Source organism: Chelon labrosus (genome assembly GCF_963514085.1).
Source record: "Chelon labrosus genome assembly, chromosome: 20".
Lineage (NCBI taxonomy): Eukaryota > Metazoa > Chordata > Actinopteri > Mugiliformes > Mugilidae > Chelon > Chelon labrosus.
In genome coordinates, this window is record NC_140353.1 from 15,893,000 (window position 1) to 15,916,781 (window position 23,782).

At 47.8% G+C, this 23,782-nt stretch overlaps 1 protein-coding gene across 2 annotated transcripts in view; it reads right to left on the reverse strand.

Moving 5' to 3' along the window:
- Window positions 1–23,782, reverse strand: part of LOC311505501 (AT-rich interactive domain-containing protein 1B-like) — a 181,624-nt gene that overhangs the window by 46,163 nt on the left and 111,679 nt on the right. For both annotated transcript variants that reach the window (XM_084569105.1, XM_084569104.1), the window contains exon 5: window positions 2,972–3,272. In XM_084569105.1, coding sequence (XP_084425231.1) covers window positions 2,972–3,272 — 301 coding nt within the window. The remainder of the gene's footprint in view (window positions 1–2,971; window positions 3,273–23,782) is intronic.

Below are 23,782 nucleotides of genomic sequence, written 5' to 3' on the forward strand. Positions count from 1 at the left end.
TGGCGGTTGAGCAATGTGATTTCTGCTCGACTGTCACAAATCTAGCGCAACAGGAAAATCAATTTGGCCCTGTGTGTGCCTTTTTGGCTCCGGGAGAGAATCCAAATAGCAAGGCGAGGCCCGGATAATGTTACAGTGTATTGGATTTGCTTCATGGAGAGACAGAGAAAGAGAGGGAGGGAGAGAGCGAGGGAGGAGAAAGGAGAGGAGAAGCGAGGGGACCGGGGAATCACAGGCGTGCCGCAGAGCTCCGACAAGATAGATTTGTGCAAGTGTATGGGTGTATGATAGGCCGGCAATCTGTCAGTCTCACCCTCTTTCTACACCCGTCTCTCTCGCTCTCTTTCACACACGACACTGCCACTCATGCAACCGAGCATGTATACAGAAGTGATTTATACGGACAACAATATATGTGGAAGTGTCAAACCATGAAATAAAGTTTTTATAGCTATACGTGTTCCAACGTGATGTTACAGCATATATGCTTTACCTTCCATTTCGTTTATTTATTTATTTATTTATTTATTTTTTAGGTGAGGGTTTGACATCCAGGTGGGAGGATGACATAATGAAATTGCTTTCCTCTGACCGCTGTCAAGGGTAACGTCTCCGCTCATCCATGTGACATGACGCATCACTCCACCGGCACACAAACACATGCATATGCACGCACTGCTCTGCCTACATTCATCCCCTTATACATCTTAACCTCTAAACTGTCTCTGTTATTTGACTTTTTGAAACGTCACTGCACACAACAGATACTGACGTCAGCCTTGTTGGACCAGAATGCAGTAGAGCCACATGACATGTTGTGTTTTGACTATTTTTCGAGTGAAACTACTGCAGATCCATTTTCGCACTAAGCTTACAAGTCATTTATCTGCCTTAGAGGACACAATTGATTTGAATGATAAAGAATATTATTGTCTGCAGATACGTGGTACTGCTTGCTACCTCCCTTCTCCCCTCGCTGACTTGTGCCGAACTAAAACGACAACATTAACCAAAGTGTCCTAACTTGTGATGAAGTGTTAGAAACCCGGAGCGTTAGTAATCACATGTGTGCTAACCACATTAGTTCTCCTGTGTCTCTCTTAGGCTGCCTGCTCCTTGATCTAATTCAAACTGATTGTAGTACAGCCGCTAAAACATGCCAGATGTTACTCACTGCTCCACGCCTTATCACCATTTATTTGGCATGGGGGAATATTTTTAAATATTTTCTTATTAATCACGTCCCAGCGATCGGTTTCGCTTCCCATCTTCGCCGCCTCATTCCGGATTCTCGTCATGACTCTTGGCGCGGGCGCCTGGAAAACCACTGTCCCAGTTTTTCATTAGCGTCAATCACTCCGGTAAGCGGCGGCGAGGAGGAGAGGCGGAGGAGGAGGAGCTGGTGTTAGGATCTCACTCAAGACATTTTGCCCCGCCTCGTCACAGTGACTGACAGGCCTGAGACACGCTGATGCGCCGGTCAGCCGCTCAGTCGGGGAGAGAGGTGGCAGGATGACGGGGGAGGCCACACGCACACATTCGCAAGCCGGTTTGAGGGAAATCAAGTCCTCACTCGTTTCCACTGCTCAGTGTTTATCTAAATGGTTATGTGCTCCGCTATGGCCTCAGGAGACAGACAGACACACCGTGCATTGTCTGATAATCCTGTTGGCGTCTTGTTTGGCCTGCCATATCTTAGATAGGGCCAGAAATCAGATGCGAGGCCCTCGACTACCAGTCACTCTCAATTCATTAGGAGCGGAGAGGAAATGTTGTCTGGACATAAATGTCGGTGCCATCCACAAGTGGTGGGAAGATGGACTTCATTAAAATTCCGCTGCGATGTGGGGATGCGTTCCTACAATGCTGTGATCAAAGACTTAACAAATCGCTACTATGCATGTACAAAAAACTGTGTGAAGAGAATGAATGAGACGCATTCCTTGAAGAGCTTTGTGCTATGCTGTAATATTCTTCGGCGGCCTGAATTATGATTTGAAATGGACCAGAAAGGTCCCGACATGAAGGATTGGAATTATTTGGTCTTCAGCTCCAGCGTGCTCTCAGCTTCATCCTCTATCCAAACTGGCCGAATGAAAATTGATCTGGATGGATTATATGTTAAGTCAGAGCTATGAAACACGTTGCCACCTTTATGCTACACGTCATCTGGACTGGTTTAAAAACCCTGTGCACGTAATGCTTAACAATATTATGGGTAATCGCGATAAATTAAGACGCTGCGATTTTTTTTTTCCCTCCAGGTCTGACGCTGCTGTTTAGTTTTAGAAAGGTGTGACGCAAAAACCTTAATCCTTCCAATCTTCTGCTGCGATGCCAAACACACTATACCTCAACGCTGCCACGGTGTTATTAGTAGAAACATGCACTGCAGTCTCCGTCTGGGTCAGTTTTCAACATGACCTTTTTAAAGTACTCTTTAAATGCACGTATCTAAAAAAACAAAAAACTAAAAAACATAACAGAAATATAAATGTAAAGGTCAAGCAGTAATGTAGGTGTGAGGACAGACGCAAGCGTACTAAAGGCGCTGCCTTAAATTAGTATCATTTGTAAACAGACACACTGAGTAACATCTGCCGCGTCGCAGGCGGCGCCCCGATCGGTGACGTCACGGCAGCTGTCAAACCCAATACACCTGATGGGACTTTATTGACTGGGGTGTGTTTTGACTGTTTTGTAATTTGCTTTCCAACGGCAGACACTTGTTAGGTGGAACAAAGCAATTTCCCTTTAAGCTGCAAAGCAATTTTGCAAATTTCCCTGGGACACCAACACGCCAGTACATGATGTAAAGTGCAGCGCAGTGTCTGGTTTCAATGGCAAACCTTGTCAGATATAGTTTGTTTGTGGTGATTAAACTAATGCAATTATCATGCACCTCTCTCCAAGATAAAATCAGATTCTAAAGATGTGCACATATTTTCAGTGGCTTTGATGGAGAGTCTACCTGGTGTGCTGGCGTTGGCAGAGGGTCCGCTGGCAGGAGAGATGGGTCCAGAGCCCGATCGGGACTGCTGCGACTGAGTGGAGCCCGCGGGGGAGCCCACGGGGGAGGGAGAGTGCCCGCTTCTCTGGCTGGGGAGGTGCGGGGAGGCGTGAGGGGAGAAGGGGGACTGTCCCTGGTTCCCAGCGCCTCCCTGCTCCCCTTGGCTACTGCTGCTGCTGCTGGAGGAGCCGCCGGCGCTGACAGTGGAGCCCAGGCCGGCCTCGGTCCCGGTGGGTAGGTCGTCAATGGAGCCAGACAGATCCTGCAAGAGAAGAAAAGGGCTTACAGTGAGCATTTATGAAGCTCACCCAAGCATTTGATGAGAGCTGACATGCAGCAGGTGGCAAATTTAAATGTAAGCGCAAGCAAGCATAAATATTTTCTCAGTGCATATTATGTCATAATAAAGTAGCCAACCGTTTAGCATGGCGGAAATGTGACTGTTTGGCTGAAAAAGAAACTCAACATATTTCCAGTGCTTCTATGAGGTCGTGGAGGTGGAAATATTACAGCTTTACACGTGCGCTGACTTTCCTGTGAACTACTACATCCCCGAGAAAAAAAGTCTCTACAGTCTCAGTGACGGTGGTTAATACAAGTTGAGCAAAAACATCCCACAGAAGAAGCCACTACGCCGGCCGCTGTGGTGAAAATGAATTGTAATGGGCTTTCATTCAGACCAAGGGTGAGTTCATATTACAGTTTTCATTCCCTGCGGTGAGCTGGGTATTTGTGTGTGCGTGTGTGCGTGCCCTTAAGTAGGTACTCCCCCCTTCTAAAATGATTCCAGGGAATCCCCAATAATGTTGCTGACAGATTACCGACTACATAAAAGTGTGGCGGATGAGGGGAAGTAAGGCCAGAGTGAATAGTGGATGAAGGACGGCGATGGAAGAGGGGACTAGATGTGATGTGACGTGATGAAAAGCGATGGCTGGCCACTAACCACGCATCGCGCTCGCTCACACGGGATAGTGGCTGTGCCCCAGCTGTGGATGACTATGGGGTAAGTCACCTGTAAGTGACCCCGCGGTTTCCTGACTGGTTCCCGCTCGGGGAGGGAGGGGAAGAGTTGCGGGTTGACGCCAGCTGATCCTACCTGCTACACCGGGCCTGTTGACCCTCTACTCAGGTCCCAGCTGAGCCCAGTGCAACCAGACAGATATATGTGTGTGTGTGTGTGTGTACGAGGAGTCTAAAAATGAAAATAAACCCAACTTTACAAATGTGTTTTAAGCATGCTTGTTGTAATGCTACTGCTGTTGTATGGTGCTAAAATAATATGCCAAAATGTGTCAACTATTTTTCAGCTATTCAGTGTAGTGGATTCAAATCGTATCAAAATGGTCACAAGGTTTCAATCTAAACGTACCAGAATCAACGCTACAAATATCTGCCAAAAGAGCTTTACCCAGCTCTGACAAAAAGTCACTCCTCCGTCACAGCGAAACTACTTTTTCTCATTATATAGCACCATGTAATATCACATAAAAATAGTGAGACAGACGCCCCCCCCATCTCCTTCCATCCATCATGCACGGCTTAGCCCGTGGAACAGACAACCAAGTCGGTGCGCCAGTCTGTCCGTGGCTGCTTGTTTTGGTTAATGCGATCTCGGCGGTGACACACAAAGCCTTTGTTTTCCATCATACTGCTGTGAGTGCCCACCCGCTCCGCCAGCCTGCCAGTTTGTCGCCTGGCATTATCTACCCTCGCTCCACTGAGCACATGGGGCACTTGCTTTCCCCTCCCCCCCCCCCTCTCTCTCTCCCTGTTTTCCTTCCTCACCCATGGCACCACTCCCTGTCTCAGCCAATCAAGTCACCCGGTATTCTGAGCTCAGTGATGTAACGCGCTGCCTCCGCCAATAGGGCCGAGTGTTATTTTTCGACCGGCCGGCTGCCTCGGGTGCGTGCCATTTGACACGGCGGGGCCGCCGCGAGAGTCCTTGTAACCATGGCGATGGCTTTTCCAAAACGCTGAGTGCTAGCCGGATGTACAGCTAGGTTGTTAACCCACAGGCTAATTGTGTGAATGGATGGGAATAATTGCATTTCACCTAATTGGGCGCTGTTGCCAGCTTTTCCAGTGGCAGTTTAGGGGTGGGAAAATGTGTACCAGTAATTCGTTTAGAGACTGTTAGGCTCATTTGGATTATACACACACTTGAGCACAGCTGTGTGGCCAAAAAAGTAGCAGCGCTATGTAACGTGAAAAGATGGGAAAGCTTAACATGTGTAGACCATAAAAACGCCAAATGTAAACATCCCATAAAGAGTATAATGCATTTATTAACACATACATCCTTCTTCCACTACATTTGTCAGCAGCCACAGAGCAGCGCGTAACCTGGCTAACTGTCTGCTACATAGTCATGTGTAAAGAATCAAAGCCAGCCAGCCAGCTAACCAGCCAGGCAGGCGTGCGGTCGGAGGATCCAAACGCCCAACAATCTGGGGCCCCATTCCAAAGTGGCCCAAATCCAATTTGTTTGGCTCGGGGCTGCAAATTGCTCTGTGCATTGAGTCTCCAAATAGCTGTCAACCACTCCCGCTTGGCGTCCTGTATCGCTTAATTCGCTCCTGGAGCATGTAATTGTCATAATAAGAAAAATATTGAGGTGATAATAACCAGTTACTTTGAGATGCCCCCCCGCCTGCCTCGAGACGCACACACACATACGCTTGCATGTATGCGCATAATGGGCCGAGACCGCCATCTACACATTTCACACAACATTGGAGAGGCAGCCGCTCGTGACCCTTCACCTCGCTGGTGTTGGCGCCTGCCTGCGCTCTCGTTTAGTGCTCCTCCGTTTGTGTGTGCGTGACAGGAACACAGGCTGCCGGGCTGTCACTGCAAGACATGCTTGAGCACTGATGCTGCCGAGGGGACAGACGAGGCTATACGCACACACACATTCGCCATCCCATTCCTCACTCATACTACTGACCTGCTCTCACTCTCTCTCTCACACACACACACGCACCCCGGCAGGGTATAAGGCATCAGTGTGAAGCAGGGAGCTGTCACATCCAGCAGACTGTGGGCCTTTTCCCCTGACCATGGTGCTGATGTTGTCTCCTCTCACCGCACACTGGGAATTAATCAAAGTTGCTATGGAAGAAGGCACCAGGCGCGCGTGTGTGTGTGTGCAAAAGTGGTTCTCTGTCTAGACAGGGAGGAGCCAATGGCCACAGCTTCCTGTGGGCTACAGGAAAAGAGAGCGACTAGAGAGACTCGCTACTTTCCCTCTTTCCGTCATGTACACACACACACACACACACATCAAGTTTCTATCTTCCTGTTTCTCTCTGTCTGCCCCAGTCAGAGGTATAGCATGGCTGAGGGCTCTGCACCAGATGGCTAGCCAGCTAACTAGAGCCTGAAACACAAACTCAAACACAGCGACTGAGCGCTGTGAGGGGCAAAATCAACCTCCCTTACGGCTGCACACAGCTAAAACACAGACTTTTTATTACTAATCTTATAACTCAATGCCAATTACGAGAACTAATCCACTTAGAAATAAGACTGGAATCTGTCTCCATCATCTTAATGACATTGCTGTATTCATACAAAACAAAAGTGCTTTATTACATTTACTACAGTTCTCTTCATATAAAAATGACTAATAATGGGCTAATAGCTAATACTTACAGTTCATGAAGTATATGTTTTCACTGGCATAAAGTGTCAGTTCAAGTACCATAAAGACATAAACAGTATACACTCACTTACCAGTTCACTGGGTACACTAGCAAAAAGGAATATATTCTAATATAACTGTCCTGCACAAAATCTTATCTTCCTGAAGGTTAAGGTATTCAACATTTGTTAATTAACTGAGAAGGTTATTCAAATGTGTATTCACTTTAGAGGCTATGCTTTATAGTACAGACACATGTCTCTATTATTTTGATGACCCCATTTTAGTCAGTGGGCTAGGCTAAATAACAGTTCACAGTGGTAGAGTTTTCAAACTAGTTTGACAGCACCACATCATACATCCTACATCCAAGATGATCTCTCAGTTGAATCCCTACGTTTCTGACGCTGTGCAACATGCGCTGAACATTATACACTGCCTGGCCAAAAGAGAACCAAGCAAATAGGTACGAGCCTCCTATTGGATAATTACTGCATGGGTGATTATCTTTCAGCTGGCAACAAGTTATTTAACTGGAAATAAAGGCTTCAATTTGCTAGGGAGCATAAAGATTGGACTCTGGAGCAATGGAAGAAGGTCATGTGGTCTGATGAGTCCAGATTTACCCTGTTCCAGAGTGATGGGTGCATCAGGGTAAGAAGAGAGGCAGATGAAGTAATGCACCCATCATGCCTAGCGCCTACTGTACAAGCCTGTGGGGGCAGTGCTATGATCTGGGGTTGCTGCAGTTGCTCAGGTCTAAGTTCAGCAACATCATGTGCAAAAAGAATGAGATCAGCTGACTACCTGAATATACTGAATGACCAGGTTATTCCATCAATGGGTTTTTTTCTTCCCTGATGGCACGGGCATATTCCAAGATGACAATGCCAGGATTAATGGGGCTCAAATTGTGGAAGAGTGGTTCAGGGAGCATGAGACATCATTTTCACACATGGATTGGCCACCACGGAGTCCAGACCTTAACCCCATTGAGAATCTTGGGATGTGCTGGAGTAGGCTTTGCGCAGTGGTCAGACTCTCCCATCATCAATACAAGATCTTGGTGAAAAATAAATGCAACACTGGATGGAAATAAATCTTGTGACATTACAGAAGCTTATTGCAACAATACAGTGTATTTCAGTAGTGTACCTAATGAACTGGCAAGTGAGTGTATACACAGCATATATCTCACCTTGAGAGATGGTTTGGGTAGTACTTTTTTTCACAGGTTGAGAGATATCAATTATTTCCGCTGCCCTCCAATACAGTGGAGGTGAACTGAATTTGGTTTGAGACGCTCACAGTGTTGAAAAATGACATTTAAAAAATTCAACAGCAACATCTTTTCAAACATCGTTCCTACATGACTATAGATAATCACAGAACAGCTGTCAACAGTGCTCATAGGGGTCATTTCTGTTTCTGGAAACGATGCTAGTGAATTATTAAAATGTCACTTTTTAATGCTGCGGGCATCACAGATTGAAAACCATTCATTTCCACTACGGTACTGGGGAGGGATGCAGAAATCGTGGCTAGATAGTGTAGATTTTGCTTCCCATGTGTACACTGGAATAGTATCACAGCTGGTACGAAGAGGACGACGATTACAGGGACCAAAACAGGTGGGGATTGTTTGATAGTATTGTTTTATGTACATGAATTTCAGTGTATATGGATCCATACAAGACCTGTTTTCATTGGTTAGGGTTAGAGAGTATATCCATAATAATGATACACATAGCTAAGACTCTACTCTTCTTTAATGCAGTACAGTTTATACAGAAATAACACCTCAGCGGCTCAGAGGCCAGTTTTATTCGCTGTTTCTCTTCTCTGGGTAAATATGATGATGTAAACTGTAATTAACTCCAATAGCTATCGTTTGTAGGCCTGAGGGACGGGTCTTCTCATGGCAGCGGTGCACTCATTTATCGGCCCTGGCCGCTGTACTGCCTATCTTTATGGTGCACTGGAGACTAAGAGGAAACGCTATTACACAAAGATGTTGTTTTTTTCATCCTCGCCCCCCAAATCGTTGACTGGGGCGAAATCCAAATGAAATGCCATGCAAATGAACCCAAATGGACTGCTGGATGTGTGCATGTCTGAAAGAGGGTTTTAATGCGACGCCCCATGTAGAGCGCCAACTGTAATACCCTTGAATAAGCTCCATTAGGAAACAAGAAAGAAAAAGAGAAATGAGAAGGAGTTTGAGACTTTGTGGAGGAAGATTTAACATAACACCCACATTATAATTTATTTCTTTGATGTCAATCAGCTGGAATGTCTATCAAGGCTGGAAAGATGATGGCAATTTGTAGTGATGATGAGAAGTGATACAAATCATGACTATTTAAGTGCTACACTAGAATATGCTCATAAACAAATGTGCTCGCAAAACACACAGTGCATCATACATCTGCTTTAACATTTTTATTAAGAGCTATGCGAGCATGTCTTGATGGGGGGGGGGTTCATAGATAATGCGTATGTATGTGTACACACTTAAATATGTGTGTGCATGAGAGCACACACTGAGAATGTGGAGAGTGTTCGAGCCTCTGCCGCCTCATGAGGGTCTCTAAGTAAAATCTTCTGTAAAATCTTCTGTGAGGAAAGGAGGCCCAAGACAGAGAGACTCCGAACACAAGCACTCTTTGCAAACCAAGTGGAGACGGTTGGCGTGACTCAGGCTTGCCAAAAACCCTCGTGGGCTTCAGGCTAGCACCCAGCAGGCGATCAAATATGTTAGCATGCCAACCCATGGAACTCTGTGTTGCACCACGAGCTTCGGGGATGAATGTCCTTGTTTCCAACTGTCATTCACTTAAGTTCGTCCGAGAGTGCCAAAGATGGCACACTGAGCGACAGACGCCAAGTTTCTCAAATTGTGTCTTGACCGTGAACTAGAGTCAGTGTAACACAGCACAACACAGAAATGAGGAGGTTATGTTAGAGTACATGAGGTGACATTACATAACACTGTCCTCCCAGCAGGTCAGTGCAAGTCTAACCAGGTTAATGATCTGTCTCTCGAAAGTTTTGTTTATGCTTCCACAACGGATCTACGCCATAGCCTTTGCAGGTGGCCTGCGCCGTTGTTAGAATTCATACTTGGCGTCGTTCTGCAACTATTTTGCTAAAACACTAATTGGAGTTTGGAAGTGAGCGGCTCATGTGGGAGCTGGAGCAAAAAAATGTTGAACTGTTTACTGAAATGGCTGCAATGCAGAAAAGAGACATCTGCTTGACCGTCCAGTGGCATTTCAGGCCACTGTTGCGCTCATGTGTAGTTACATTTCTGGGGAGGTACTGTACATGCCAGGCTATGGAGTACGATACAACTAAGAACCTTGAATCTAGCTTTCATATCTCTCCCAACGGACGCCACTCAAATGTGGCTAAAACAGTCACTGTTGTGGCCTTCTGCGCAGATCTCCTTTCTTCATTGCCGTGAAACACAAACACTACTCTTTCAAGTCTCTCCTTGAAGCCGTTCACAGTTGTTGGCACAAAATGTGGTAGAAGTAGTTGAGCTGGGAATAAAAGCACTTGAGCAGGACATAAAATTTCATTTTTTATACCTTTTCCACCCAGGCAACTGGACAAGCATCTATTGTTTTAAGCATGAGCTGAGTCCTTATGATACAATACAAAAGCCAGCACAATACTGTAGCTGTGTAGTTAGTGTACGCATTTTAGGTGATCAGAGAAGGGTGCAAACTCTAAAGACAGTTAATTACGTCCTATGCTACTGTGCTTTTTTTCTACTTCAACACTACTTGAAAGGCGAATTATAAAAATAGTGGTAGATATTCCAGAAAAAATGCTTCCATAGGAAATATGCTATATTAGTGAGGAAAATGCTGGTTTGAACAGACAGCGCTTTGTGATTACGCAAGAACTATTTTGTGATTTAAGGAACACACTGCACTATTTGGAGAACTACATTGTTGGAGACAGTCCCTTTGCTCTCTCTCTCTCTCTCTCTCTCTGTTTTTGTTATCTGGAACAAAAGCCGCCTAAGAACAAACTGTTCAGGGCTTCCGAAAGTTGTGCAGAGGAGAGCCACGGCAGCACCACAAAGCAATTGTGCCTTTCTTTTCAATTCTGCTTCTGCACACTTCACAAAGCCCAGACAATCTCTTGATAATACCTCGGCATCTCGATAAGAGGAAAAGAAAGCGCTCTCTGTTTTCCACCAGCAGCGCGGCGATGAAAACCTCCTACTGGTCGCAGGAGTCAGGCGTGAGGGTCAAACAGTCGCGTGGACACCTGACTCAGGATACCCATAGATTGGCTAAATCTTGCGATAATGCTAACGGTAACTCCAGCGCATTAGCAATTATTGCTTGTTGTAAGATAGGGGGCTCACTGAGCGATAACTGCCCCAGCTCTTAAGCCCCTCGTAATGTGGAGATATGGGGAGGGCCACTTTGAAAGGGACGTTTGAGGCCCTATTACCCCTAAGCTGTTAAAGACGCTCCAAATCTGGCACTGCTTGTCTCCAAACCAGAGGGATTAGCGTTGAGTTTCATTCCGATTCCCCCTGATAATATGCCAAGCTGTGGCAGCTAGGAGTGCTTAGCCAGTGGGCCCCATTCACTTAATGCCCCCCTACTGTTCACTGCACCAGCAATAATGACAGCAAAGTGATTTGAACAACCAACATCATCCTTTAAGTGGCTAAATAAACACGGAGGTGGCCCTCTCTGTACGCTCAGGTGCTGAAGTCGAAGACGCCACAAACTCCATCTCCACCCACGAAGTCCAACCTTTCACATGCGGAGTTAGGTCATTGGTATTCTGGCTAGAGGTGTGCATTTGAATTTGCTTTCATCTAAAACGGCAGACTTACGGAGGCAGCGGAGACAGGCTGAGCCCGCTTATTGTCTGTTGAAAGTTTTCTTTTTTTTTTCTTTTTCATTAGTCCGCAAAGGTTCTTCACACTTTTTAATGCACAAGCCGACCACCACTTACGCCAACACACACACACACTCACTCACTCACCATATTTGTTCTGCACGTATTGGTTCCGCTAATGTTTTTATTTATGGCATTCCAGCATGACATCCTGCCATCCACCCACCCCCTCCTCACCTCTCCTCTCACCCAAGAGAGAACTGAAAAACAACGCATGACATAGAGTGTGCAGGAGTGTGTATGTATATGTGTGCGTGTGTGTGTGTGAGAGAGAGAGAGATGGAAGGAGAGGAGCAAAAATAAAGAAATAAATAAAGGGCCCAAATTCCTCATTTCTAATTCAACTGCTCGTTCAGCTTAACCTCTCTCTCCTCAGCAATTAAAGCACACGCCACATCCTTCACGCTGCGTACAGCCGAGGCTAAATAATGCAGGGGGCATCCAGCACCCGCATCCTTTATCATCCCAAATGACAGCCATTTGCATATCTCCCCAGTCAATTAGAGCGCGGCGGAATAATCAGCCCATAATTGGGGGAGAGCGTCGGTAATCACCCGCCCTGGCACACCGACAGGGCCATTGGAGGAGCGAGAGGGGGGGAGGGAGGGTTTGTGTGGTGTTGGATGTGTGTGTGTGTGTGTGTGTGTGTGTGTATGTCTCACGGAGACAGTCCACCCGACTGCAGACTCTTCACTTCAAACGAACACGTCCAAACAACCAGTCTAACTTCTCCGCGCTTCCCTCTAATGCTCTCTGTGCTCCCCTCTTCTCTAATTTGCACGTACCGGGTCTATGTGAGTCCAATACATTATTCCTATGTGATCGTATCTCCCATCGCGATGGGTCAGTAAGGGACTTTTTAATAGCACAAAAGTGATCCATGAATGACAGGTTTCATTCCAGATGCCATTCATTCTCAAATGTTATCAAATGTTAATTGCTTGCCATTTAAAAAAATAATACATGAATAATGACATCCTCTTCAGCTTTGCTGCTTTGTAAGCGAGATTCAAGGGTTCAAGATCACTTATGTCAATTAAGATTTTTTTTTTCATGCCAACAACTCCATGGATTTTCTAAAGTCAGGCTGTCAAGGAAATACTATAGTAAGGCTTAGGGTTAGTGCCTCAGTGTTTTCGACAAGTTAAAATTGAAAAAGGCATTTAAGCGACATATCATAATTAATGTACTTAATTATAATGCAGTGTAATTATATGCACTGATGAAACAAAATGGAAAGATGGCTTGATCTCCAGTGAAAAGATATGCTGGAAACATGAATAGCTTGTCAATCACTAATAAGTGTTTGGACGAATGATTGTGTGACTTGTGCATGAATGGCTGACTAAATCTGTACGGTATGATGCATTCACATACTCCTCGGATGGTGCCACGCCATGACCTTCAACCACATTTCTGTGTATATAACATTAACATGTCTGAAAATCACCAACCAAAACATTTGCTAAATTTCTGACTTCCCCCATGAACTCAGATAAGTTAGTTGCAACCCATTTTATCAATGAATAACCTGTATTTGTTATAGAGTAGTTATTATGAACGTTAAGAGTGACAGCAGATAGACAGAATATATAATTAATTATTTTCCTACTGTACAACTAAAGCAACTGCTAGCCACACTGATATTCATGTACTGAATTATGTTAGCCAGTAAAGCTACTGGAAGTCAACCACACCAAATAAAGTTAAGTTGTATTCACACACAAAATCTATTTCCTGATTCGAATACATCTTCATTTGAGAAATCTGACACCGTTTCTTTAAAATCCACGGATCGTTTTTTTTTTCCTTCTTTCAAATATATGGCACTGACGATGCAGGAAGGCTAGTCACGCAAAACCAGAGCCTACAACTCTGAGAGCACCATCACCGTCTGAAAGCTGCTGTGTGGCAGCATTTTGGATTTAAAAAAAGTTTGATGACAGATAAGAGCTGGACAAAAGCAAAGTCTAGACACACGATGGGCCAAAAAGAGGTACAATTTTGTGGAAATACCACAAGTCTCCAATGACAACATTAGCTTAGTGAAAGTCTCTTTCATGACAAAATGTTGAATTGAACAGAATTCAGGACATCAGATACGATACCCAGGCCTAGTCAAAGTCTTCTTCTTAGTATAATAATTCACTGATCCAAAATGCAGTTGCTTCTTTTATTAGAATGAGTTTTACCAACCTAGCATTAACGTTAAGTAACAGCCTAGTTTTGAATATTGCCGCTAAGCACATTAAGTGCTGTTGTTAAGTGCTTCCTTTCACATGGTAATGTTAATGGTTGAAAATGTGAAAAAAATTTGAAAAGAACAAAGAAGGCCCACAAGCCCTCTGAAAACCCAAAGAAACCCCTGGGTATTAGATATTATGATAAATCTAGGTATGAACTCTTCACATGTAATGCTCCAGTGTTCCTTCAAAATGATAGATTTCCTTTATGAAGCCTGCGAGTCTTCTGTGAGAGCTATTAAATTAATACACCGTTCCTTTCATGCAGAAACATTAAGAACAGCCAATAACAACGCGGGTAAGGCTGCGCTGAGGCAGCAGGGGGGAGAATCCCTCGCTTGTCCCCTTTAGATGCAGACAATCAGAGCCGTTTCATGGGAAGTTTTCTGGGCAGCTTTGAAGTGCAGTAGCTGCACAGCCTCTGTATTTCCTGCTGAAAGGGGAATGACCATTTTTGTCAAACAGCGTTTCCTTTAATATACTGTAACCTCCCATTCCTCAGATGCTTTGGTGCTGTCCTCTGAACATGACAAATAAAAGGGTGACTTGAGAGAGAAAGCGAGAGGGAGAAAGAGGGGTTGACAGTAATGGGTGCGGTGGGGGTGCGGTGGAGGTGTGTGTGTGTGTGTGTGTGTAAAAGAACATCAGAGAAACCCAGGCAAGGTTAGTTCCCATCTGCAGCTCCATCCTTTTGTGTTTCCCCAGCTGCTTTCTTTTCCCTCCTGCCTTTGTATTTACCCAATCCAGTTCAGTGTTAGCCAGAGCTGGGCTCTGTGGTGTTTCAGGCTCGCTGTTGCTTTGGAGAGATGAAACGCACGCCGTTCACTTCTCCTTGATAGAAGTGGCAAGAAATAAAGAAAGTAAGTTAGAGATTGGGAGGATGGGATGGGGAAGGAGGCAGGGGTAGGGATGATTTGTTTCGATTTAACCTCTACACAGGACTTGAGTCTATTGCAGAGAAGGGGCAGAGAGGACTAACCCTGAGACAAAACAGTTTAAACCCAAACAAAAAAGCCTCTTTTGAAGAGAAAAGACTACAGAAAACACAAGAGTGGCAGCATCCTTAAATGTCTCCCACTGTCCACAGAGGGAGAAACATTGATTTTCCTTTTTCTTCTTTTTTTTCTAAGGGGGTGTCTTTCTCTGTTTAATCCCCCATTCCTCTACTCTCGGGGGATCTGTGGCATTTCCTGCCAGCCAGCCAGCCCCGTGCTGCAGAGACTTATGCATCACTGTCAAAATGACTCTGATCAAAAGAGGGGGAGAGGGGGAGAGGGGAGAGGAGGGGGTCTGGTTTGAGAGTCTGGCTTGATCGGTGCATGGCAAAACTCTTCCCCCATTGGACGTTCCGCCTGTCAGTGCGTCCGCCTCGGTAATCCATCAGCCTGAGCCGCTGATCAATAAAGGGACTGCTGGAATTTTGAGAGATATCTTGTCGTGATCACTGAATACTAACAATTACTACGATGTAAAATTAACATTTGAGTCGGCATCCATCCTTCAGCGGGAGGATGCCGACAATCTGAGAGATCAGCCTTTGTGAGACCTCTTTAACTTTCTGCACCGCATTTTATTTTTTGTTCGACCTTGAAATATTTTGTGCTGTACTTGCAACTCAGAATATGTAAGAATTTACTCCTGACTTCATAGAGCAATATTATACAAGCCCAGTGAATACAGAAACGGAATGCAAGTAGTGCCAATGATTCCTTAGAAGATGGACAATATTAATAATATTAAAACAAGCATTTTGGGTTCCTGTTGAAATGTTTCTGTTGTTGTTGGCACTGCTTGCACGGCGTTGTGAGTATTTGCATTGCGTTTCTGTTTTAAGTAGCGTTAGCGGCACATGTGTTGTCAAACTGGTGAAGACATTTTCTTAATCTGTTTGTGTTTTGGCCATTTGCATGTGTTAGGGTTAGCTTCCACTGAGCTCTCCTGGCCACTGTAGAAATGAAATACACAGCGTTGTGGAAAAATCGGACTGAATATACAGTATATCACAAATTAGGTCAGACGATCTGAGTTAGCAACTTGTGGAACGCCTTGTTTCAAAGCTACAGAAATGCTTGGTTAATTATTACTTACGAAACAGATTCAGAATTCACTTTGAGACCCTCTAAATGTGATGATGATGAAGGAATGGACAAATGTTTGCATCTCTTTAGTTTCTCTTTTGAAGGTTGCTTAAGAAGGAAAAGAAAGAATGAATGAAAATATGATGTTCGGAAATGTAACTTTGTTGTCAGTAAGAAAGAGAATATCAAAAAAATGAAAATAGTCTACATGTAAACGCTAGGCCTCCTTCTCTGCTCAAACATGACATGCCCAGAATAAATTGAGCTTATCACAATGACTATGGGAATTATTTATATATATATTGTGTCATAATAAAGGCAACATTTCTAAGTTAACTGCAGATATGTAAGAATCAGTATATACACTGATCAGGCACAAGATTATGACCACATTCCTCATATTGTGTAGGTCTCCCTTTTGGCTCCTGTGTCCTGTGGTGTCTGGTAATAGAATGTTGTTAGGGCCTTTGAGTCCTATGGGTTGAGGGGAGGGGCCTTTGTGGATCATCCCACAGATACTTGATCAGTTTGGGATCTAGTGAATTTGGAGGCCAGGTCAACACCTTGTGCTGTTCTTGATATTTTTTGAGTTGTTCCTAAAGCGTTTTTGTGTGTGCGTCTGTGTCAGGCTGCATCCATCAAGGAGTGTCATTGCTACAGGGTGGGGGTGCCTGGTCTGGTCTAGGTGGGTGGTACATGTCTAAGCAACATCCACATGAATGCCAGGTCCAAAGGTTTCCCAGCGGAACATTATATTGCCACAAGATGGTCAATAGTATTTACTTCTCAGTGGTCATAATGTTATACCTGATTGGTGTATGTTACTGGGTCGGAGTGAATGAAGACTGAGTGCAGATTTAAGATTTAATTTCTGTCTCAATATCCATTCAGGATGACACAGTGGAAACTTTAGGTTATTTACATAACCCCGGTTCTCTGAGTAATATGAGTGAGATGTCTCACTATGGGATGCACGCCTCGCTGCAGCCCTCAGAAGCATTAATCTCATTACGCCAATCCTGATTGGCTGGTGAACGTGTCCGTCCGCCATAGGTAGTCCCACCTACCTTAAATAGCTCAGGCGGACGGCAACACGTCATTCAAGATAAGCACCTCTTCTCACTCGCCCAAGCAAGAAGGGTTGTCTGGTGAGACATCTCACTCATATTACTCAGAGAACCGGGGTTATGTAAATAACCTAAAGTTCTCTTTCATAATATTTCGTTCGATGTCTCACTATGGGATGTGGTAGCTCCCGTATTGCCAGACAAGCTTATCTAGCGTCCACCAACCCACAGGGAAAAACACTCTGCTCCCATCAGGACAGTAAAACCGCGCGTGCCACGCACGGCGCGGAGACGTCCAACCTATAGAAGCGGACAAACGTGAGAGGCGAGGACCAACTCGCCGCAGCACAGATGTCCTGAACAGAGACTCCCCTGAATAAGGCCCAGGATGCGGCCAAGCCCCGAGTCGAGTGCGCTCGCAGGCCCACAGGTGGCTGCAAACCCTGACTCGTATAGGCCAAAGCAATCGCCTCCACCATCCAGTGGGATAGGCGCTGCTTCGTGACAGGTTTTCCTTTATGAGGATTAGCCCAGGAGACAAACAGCTGATCGCTCCTCCTGAACCCCTTAGTCCTGTCCATGTAAGTGCGCACCGCACGAACCGGACATAACGCATGTGACTGCTGGCCCTCTGATGAAGCAGCAAAAGCCACAAGGTCAATAGGGGAACATGAGCCCAACACCTTGGGCACAAAAGCCGGGTTGGGCCTCAAAATCATCCTCACATCCCCCGGGAAGAACTGAGCGCATGACGGATGTACCGAAAGCGCATGGATGTCACTAACTCGTTTGGCCGAAGCCAGAGCCAGCAACAACACAGTCTTCAAAGACACGTGTTTCAAATCTGCTCCCTCCAGTGGTTCAAAAGGAGGGCCCTTAAGTCCCTCCAGAACCACAGCCAGATCCCACGGAGGTACCAGCGGTCTGGAAACGGGGAGGAGCCTGCGCGCCCCCTTCATAAAACGGCAAACCAGAGGGTGCTGGCTAGCCGTTCGCTTCCCAAACCCCACGTGACAGGCGGCGATAGCCGCCAAGTACACTTTAACCGTGGAGAAGGCTTTTCGCTTGTCAATCAGGTCCTGCAAGAATGACAATATCACTCCTACCGGACACTGAAAAGGAATGTGGCCGTTACTGTGACACCACCCCTCAAACACTCTCCACTTACAGTCATATAAAGACCTAGTGGAGGAGGCCCGAGCGCTCTGAATCGTGGAAATCACACGCTGTGACAGTCCCATAGCCGACAGATTGAGCCATTCAGGGGCCAAGCCCACAGCGCCAGGCGTTCCGGGTGCGGGTGGAAGACCGTCCCCCCCCCCTGCGACAGCAGGTCCCTGCGCAGCGGGAGCTGCCAGGGCTGAGCGCACAGTAACCGATATATCTCCGCCAGCCAATGCATCGCAGGCCAATGCGGAGCTACCAAAATCAGTGCGAGGCCGTGCTCCCTCACTCTGGACAGAGTGGGGGGTATCAAGGCCAGGGGAGGGAACGCGTAAAGAAGCTCGTGCGGCCAGGCGTGCGCTAGTGCGTCTACGCCGAGGGGAGCATCCAGGCTGCGCAGAGAGTAAAACAGCGCGCACTGCGCGTTCTCTCTCGACGCGAACAGATCCACCGCGGCCCGACCATAGCGGGACCATATCTGTCCCACAATCTCCGGGTGCAGAGCCCATTCCCCGTACACCGGCGCGCCTCTGGACAACAGGTCCGCGCCCGTGTTCAGCGCGCCCGGGACGTGCGTCGCCCTCAAGGAGAGGAGACGGCCGCAGCTCCACAGGATCAGTTTGCGTGCCAGCATGTGCAACTGACGGGAGCGCAATCCCCCCTGACGGTTGATATACGCCACCGTCGTCGTATTGTCCGTCCTCACTAGGACATGATGACCCATGAGAGACGGAAGGAAATGTTTCAGGGAGAGGAACACCGCTGAAAGTTCCAGAAAATTTATGTGAGCCCGCTGGAGGTCCGATCCCCAGCGGCCCCTCACAGACCGGCCCTCGTGAATTCCGCCCCAACCCGTCAGGCTGGCGTCCGTAGTGACCACCTTCCTGGACAGGACGGAACCCATGGGCACCCCCAGGGTCAGAAAGGACGGGGCCCGCCAGTGGCGCAGCGCCCTGGCGCACTCCGGTGTGACCAACACTCTCCGCGCGCCATGACGCACGGGATCCAACCCACACGAGGCCACCCAAAGCTGGAACTCCCTCATGTGGAGGCGACCGAGACGGACTACGAGGATGGCAGACGCCATCAGTCCGAGTAACCGAAGACACAATCTGAATTGAACAGACCTGCCTGGATGAAAAAGCGCGAGACACGTCCTGAAAGCTTTCACTCGTTCCGCCGACAGGTGCGCCGTGAAAGTTACCGAGTCCAGGGATAATCCCAGAAAGATTATGCCCTGCGCCGGGGACAGCATGCTCTTTTCCGCGTTTATCACAAAACCCAGATCGACTAGGTGCCGTGTGAGAATACGCGTGTGCGCCCTGGCCTCCTGCTCCGATTGTGCCAAAAGCAGCCAATCGTCCAGATACGTGGCCAAGCGGATGCCCCGCCGTCTCAGCGGGGCTATTGCTGCTTCCGTGCACCGCACGAACACCCTCGGGCTTAAAGACAGGCCGAAAGGGAGCACGCGGTACTCGTAGCAGATCCCCTGGAAAGCGAACCTCAGATACTTTCTGTGGGGAGGATAGATCGGGATGTGGAAATACGCGTCTTTCAGATCGACAGAAGTGAACCAATCGTTCTGACGCACAAGACGCAGCAGGGATGCGTGTGTAAGCATCCTGAACTTGTATTTCCTCAGATATTTGTTCAGAGCCCGCAAATCCAGGATAGGGCGAATCCCGCTCCCCCCCCGTTTGGGGACCAGAAAATACCTGGAGTAAAAACCGCTCTGACACTGTGCGGGAGGGACGACACATATTGCTCCTTTGTTTAACAGTGAGAGGATTTCCTCTCGTAAAACACGAGCTGACTCTCCCTGAGCCTGGGATTGTATTATACCGGCGAACCGCGGGGGAACAGCGGCGAACTGCAGCCTGTAACCCTTCAAGATCGTCTTTAACACCCAGGATGGGGCTGCGAGTGCGGCCCATCTCTCCCATCTGAGAGAGAGAGGCGACACGCATCGCAGTCCCTCCACCACGAGAGGCGCCCGTCGTGGTGCGGTGGCGCCCTCTCGTGGTGGAACGACACGGTCCCTGTGCGGCGCCGTGCATTTTTGCCCGGGAGGACAGCGCAGCGGCTGGGACCTCACAGCCCCCACCCCGGGGAGAGCCGCGGCCTCTCGCCGTAGGGGGGCAGCGGGTGTCGCCACCGCGCTGCTTATTTTGACAAATTTGGCTTTTATTAACTGCGCCCTTAGCCCGCGGCCTGGATGCGACAGTGGAACACACTTTATTTTCTGCGTGAAAACTTGTGTATGTGTGCGTGCTTGTGGACATGAGAGAGGGGTAACCGCTGAACCCTCCGCCGTCAAATGTCCATCTCTCCCGGCTTGCTCTGGCACGGTCCGTGGCAGCTGGGAGATGGGGGCGTGGGGGACCCCCAGGTGCACGCTCAAAAGCCAAACAGGTGGAGCTGGAGAACGGGGAACTTCCAGCTGCAACACCGGTGGAGAGAGGGGTGGTCAGGCCGCTCTCTTCTTCTTCCTGGCCTGGTTGCTGGCAGCTTGCGCGGGCCGCGCCGGCGAAGCTGCAGTCGGGGCCGGGGGTTTTTTGGGCCAGCCGGGCCGACCAGGCGGGGCAGGTGGGGCGGGCTGGGGTCTCAGCTGTTTCGGCATTTTGAACTGCGAAACCTGAGAAGCGGCCTGCGCAAAGGTTTTACGCTGCGCAGGTGGAGAGGGCGCTGGGGGCTTTCGAGGGAGGCAGAGCTGGAGAGCTTCATCCTCCTTCTTTTTGGCTTCACACCGCCGTTGCATCGAGGCCAACGCGGAACCAAAAATCCCCTCCGGGACAATGGGCATGTCCAGGATGTCGTCCTTCTCTCTGTCCGACAGGTTGGCGAGGTTAAGCCATCGCGCTCGTTCCTGCAGGACCATGGTCCCCAGCGATCTCCCCGTGGCCTGGACCGCGCAGCGTTGGACACGGAGACACAGGTCGGTGATGACCGGTATTTCCTCCCACGTTGCTGGGTCTTGAGTTTGCGCAAAATCCTCGCACAACTCAGCCTGATAAGCCGTGAGCAGGGAGAGGACATTGAGCGCTCTGGCCGAAAGCGCAGCCGCCTTGTACGCCTTTTCAGTCAGGGCTGACTGAAAACGGTCCGACTTGGACGGCAGGCTGGGGCTCCGAGGGGACACCGCGGGCTGCGCAGCCCGGGCCGGAGTGATGAAGACGTCGTCCTCTTCTTCATCCTCTGATATGAGGAGTTCCGAGGCGGCGTCTTCATCGTCCCCATAGTCCAGTTCCAGAACATCTTCCTCCTGCGGGGGATCCGCGGCTAGGTCGAGCTGGGAGCCCCAGCTGGCGCTAGCCTTCGGAGTCGCCACCGCAGCGACCGCCATCTCCTCTCCGTCCTCTGCGGCGGCGCCGTCGGGAGGGAGAAAGGGGTCGTGTCCAGACAAGCTAGCCTGGCGGGCTAGCCGTCTGCGGAGACTCTTAATTGTGAACACTGCGCAGTGTTGACACGAGCCGGGGACATCGATAGCCAGTCGGGCGTGTTCCAGCCCTAGGCAGCTCGAGCAGACCTGGTGTGGATCATTTTTCGAGATCTTATTCCCACAGCGACAGGGACGGGCCCCGGAGTCTCCGTGCCCTCTGGTGTGAGGGATTCTAGCCTCCATTCCTCGCTAGCTGGTGTGCCAGCAAGGCTAATCGAGGCAGTTAGCTGGTGTGCTAACTAGGTGTTTCAGCTAACTGGTGTGTTAACCGGGTGCAGTTAACTGGTGTGTTAACTTATGAAGACGAGGGATTAACTGGTGTGTTAATACTCGGTACTCGAAGCGCCGTGGTGAGGCGTCGAGGACAGTGCTGACCAGGCCGTGGAGGGCGAGGAAGCACTGGGGTCGATCTGGTGTGACCGACTGGCAGAACACGTCCAAGGCCAGAAGCGCCCGGCGACCGAAGCTAAAAAAGATCAGTCTGTGGACAGTTTAGCTAGCTAGCCCTGGACGCGAGATATGCTCCGAGTGAGAAGAGGTGTTTGAATGACGTGTTGCCGTCCGCCTGAGCTATTTAAGGTAGGTGGGACTACCTATGGCGGACGGACACGTTCACCAGCCAATCAGGATTGGCGTAATGAGATTAATGCTTCTGAGGGCTGCAGCGAGGCGTGCATCCCATAGTGAGACATCGAACGAAATATTATGAAAGAGAACCCAAAACCTCCAGAAAACCATTCCATGCCGGTCAAGTGATGCATCCACTTTGGTCTTTGGTCGATCATCTTCACATTAAGTGGTAAGCTGCATGTTTAGGCTGCTACATGGTTAGCATGCCCTTACATGTGCAAAAAGGGGGCTTAAAGGAGGCCTAAAGGGAGCTCTCAGCTTCTTCAGAGTGCATTAGATTAGATCACACCAGGGGGAGATGCTGACCCGCACTGAATTAATAAGAACATATCGGCTGACACCTGACATATTGTTTGGAGCGAAGCGACAACTTTTAAAATTACTACAAATCACAGGAGGATCTGAAGTGACACTACAATAGCACCTGTTAAACGGGACTTCAATTATGATTACTAGCTTCGGTTTAGTTTTCTTACTTTGAAACTCTATCGCAGCACCTCTTCTTGTCTGGGAGCTACTCCAAATTGGCAAAACATTTGTATTCTGTTCTTTTATATTTGATCTGTTTTGATGTGCAAATATTTGTTATCAATACCTTTGCAAAATTACAAATGAATGTCAGCTTTGATACATACTGTATGGAGATGAATAAATGAATCACTCCCTTTTTATTAATATCCCACACATTGTACTGTGTTATTATTCATGCATTCATTCATATTAATAGACTAGCATTGACTGCAACAAATAAACAAGAGTCTAACTTATCAATAAAGAGTAGGATTCTCCTCCAGGTCGACCTAGCCATATTCTGTAAGCTAGGTTATTATAGCAGGCGTACTACATGCATACACGCTTCATACAAAGAATCACACGGCGAGACAGCAGCCTTCTCAGGACAGGCCTCGTCGTCAACGTCAGTCCGCATTTCAGAGCGTTCAAACAAACTTTTTAGCAGTGGAAACAAATTGGGCTCACCATCAAAGAGACTTTTCAAAAAGCCATTTCTCTATGCCAGTTCAAAAGAACCCCGGTCGGTAAACAGGCATGGAGAATTCACGGCACAAGATATTGTAGGAGGTACAAACGGCTGGAGCTCCACCACAACAAAGGCAGAGGAGAAGGAGTGGAGGGGTGTAATTCATCACACACTCAACAAAAGCAAGTGTGACTGACTGTCCATGACCAAAGAAACAAAACAAAACAGAAAAAAAAACTTTGCTTTAATTGGAGAAGCTGTTGTTTTTTCCCCCACTCCATCTATTGTTTTTTTTTCTCTCTCCCTCCAATTTCTTGCTGCTCAGTCTGCCCTTGCCCTCTGTGTCTCCTCCCCAATCTCCTTCTCTTTTTCTCTTCTCCTTCTCCCCCCTCCCTTTCCCCCCGGTTTCTTCATTAAAACAACTGTGAGTTATTCAGGCCTCCGACTTAAATTACAAGAAGCTGCAGGAAGGGAGAGAGACGGGAATGAAGGGAGATGAGGATAAAGAGAGGGGAGACGAGTGAAGAGTGGGGAGGTTAGGAGGAGAAGAATCGCTGGGTCTTTTATGGCTTTTGAGATTTCTTAACAGAC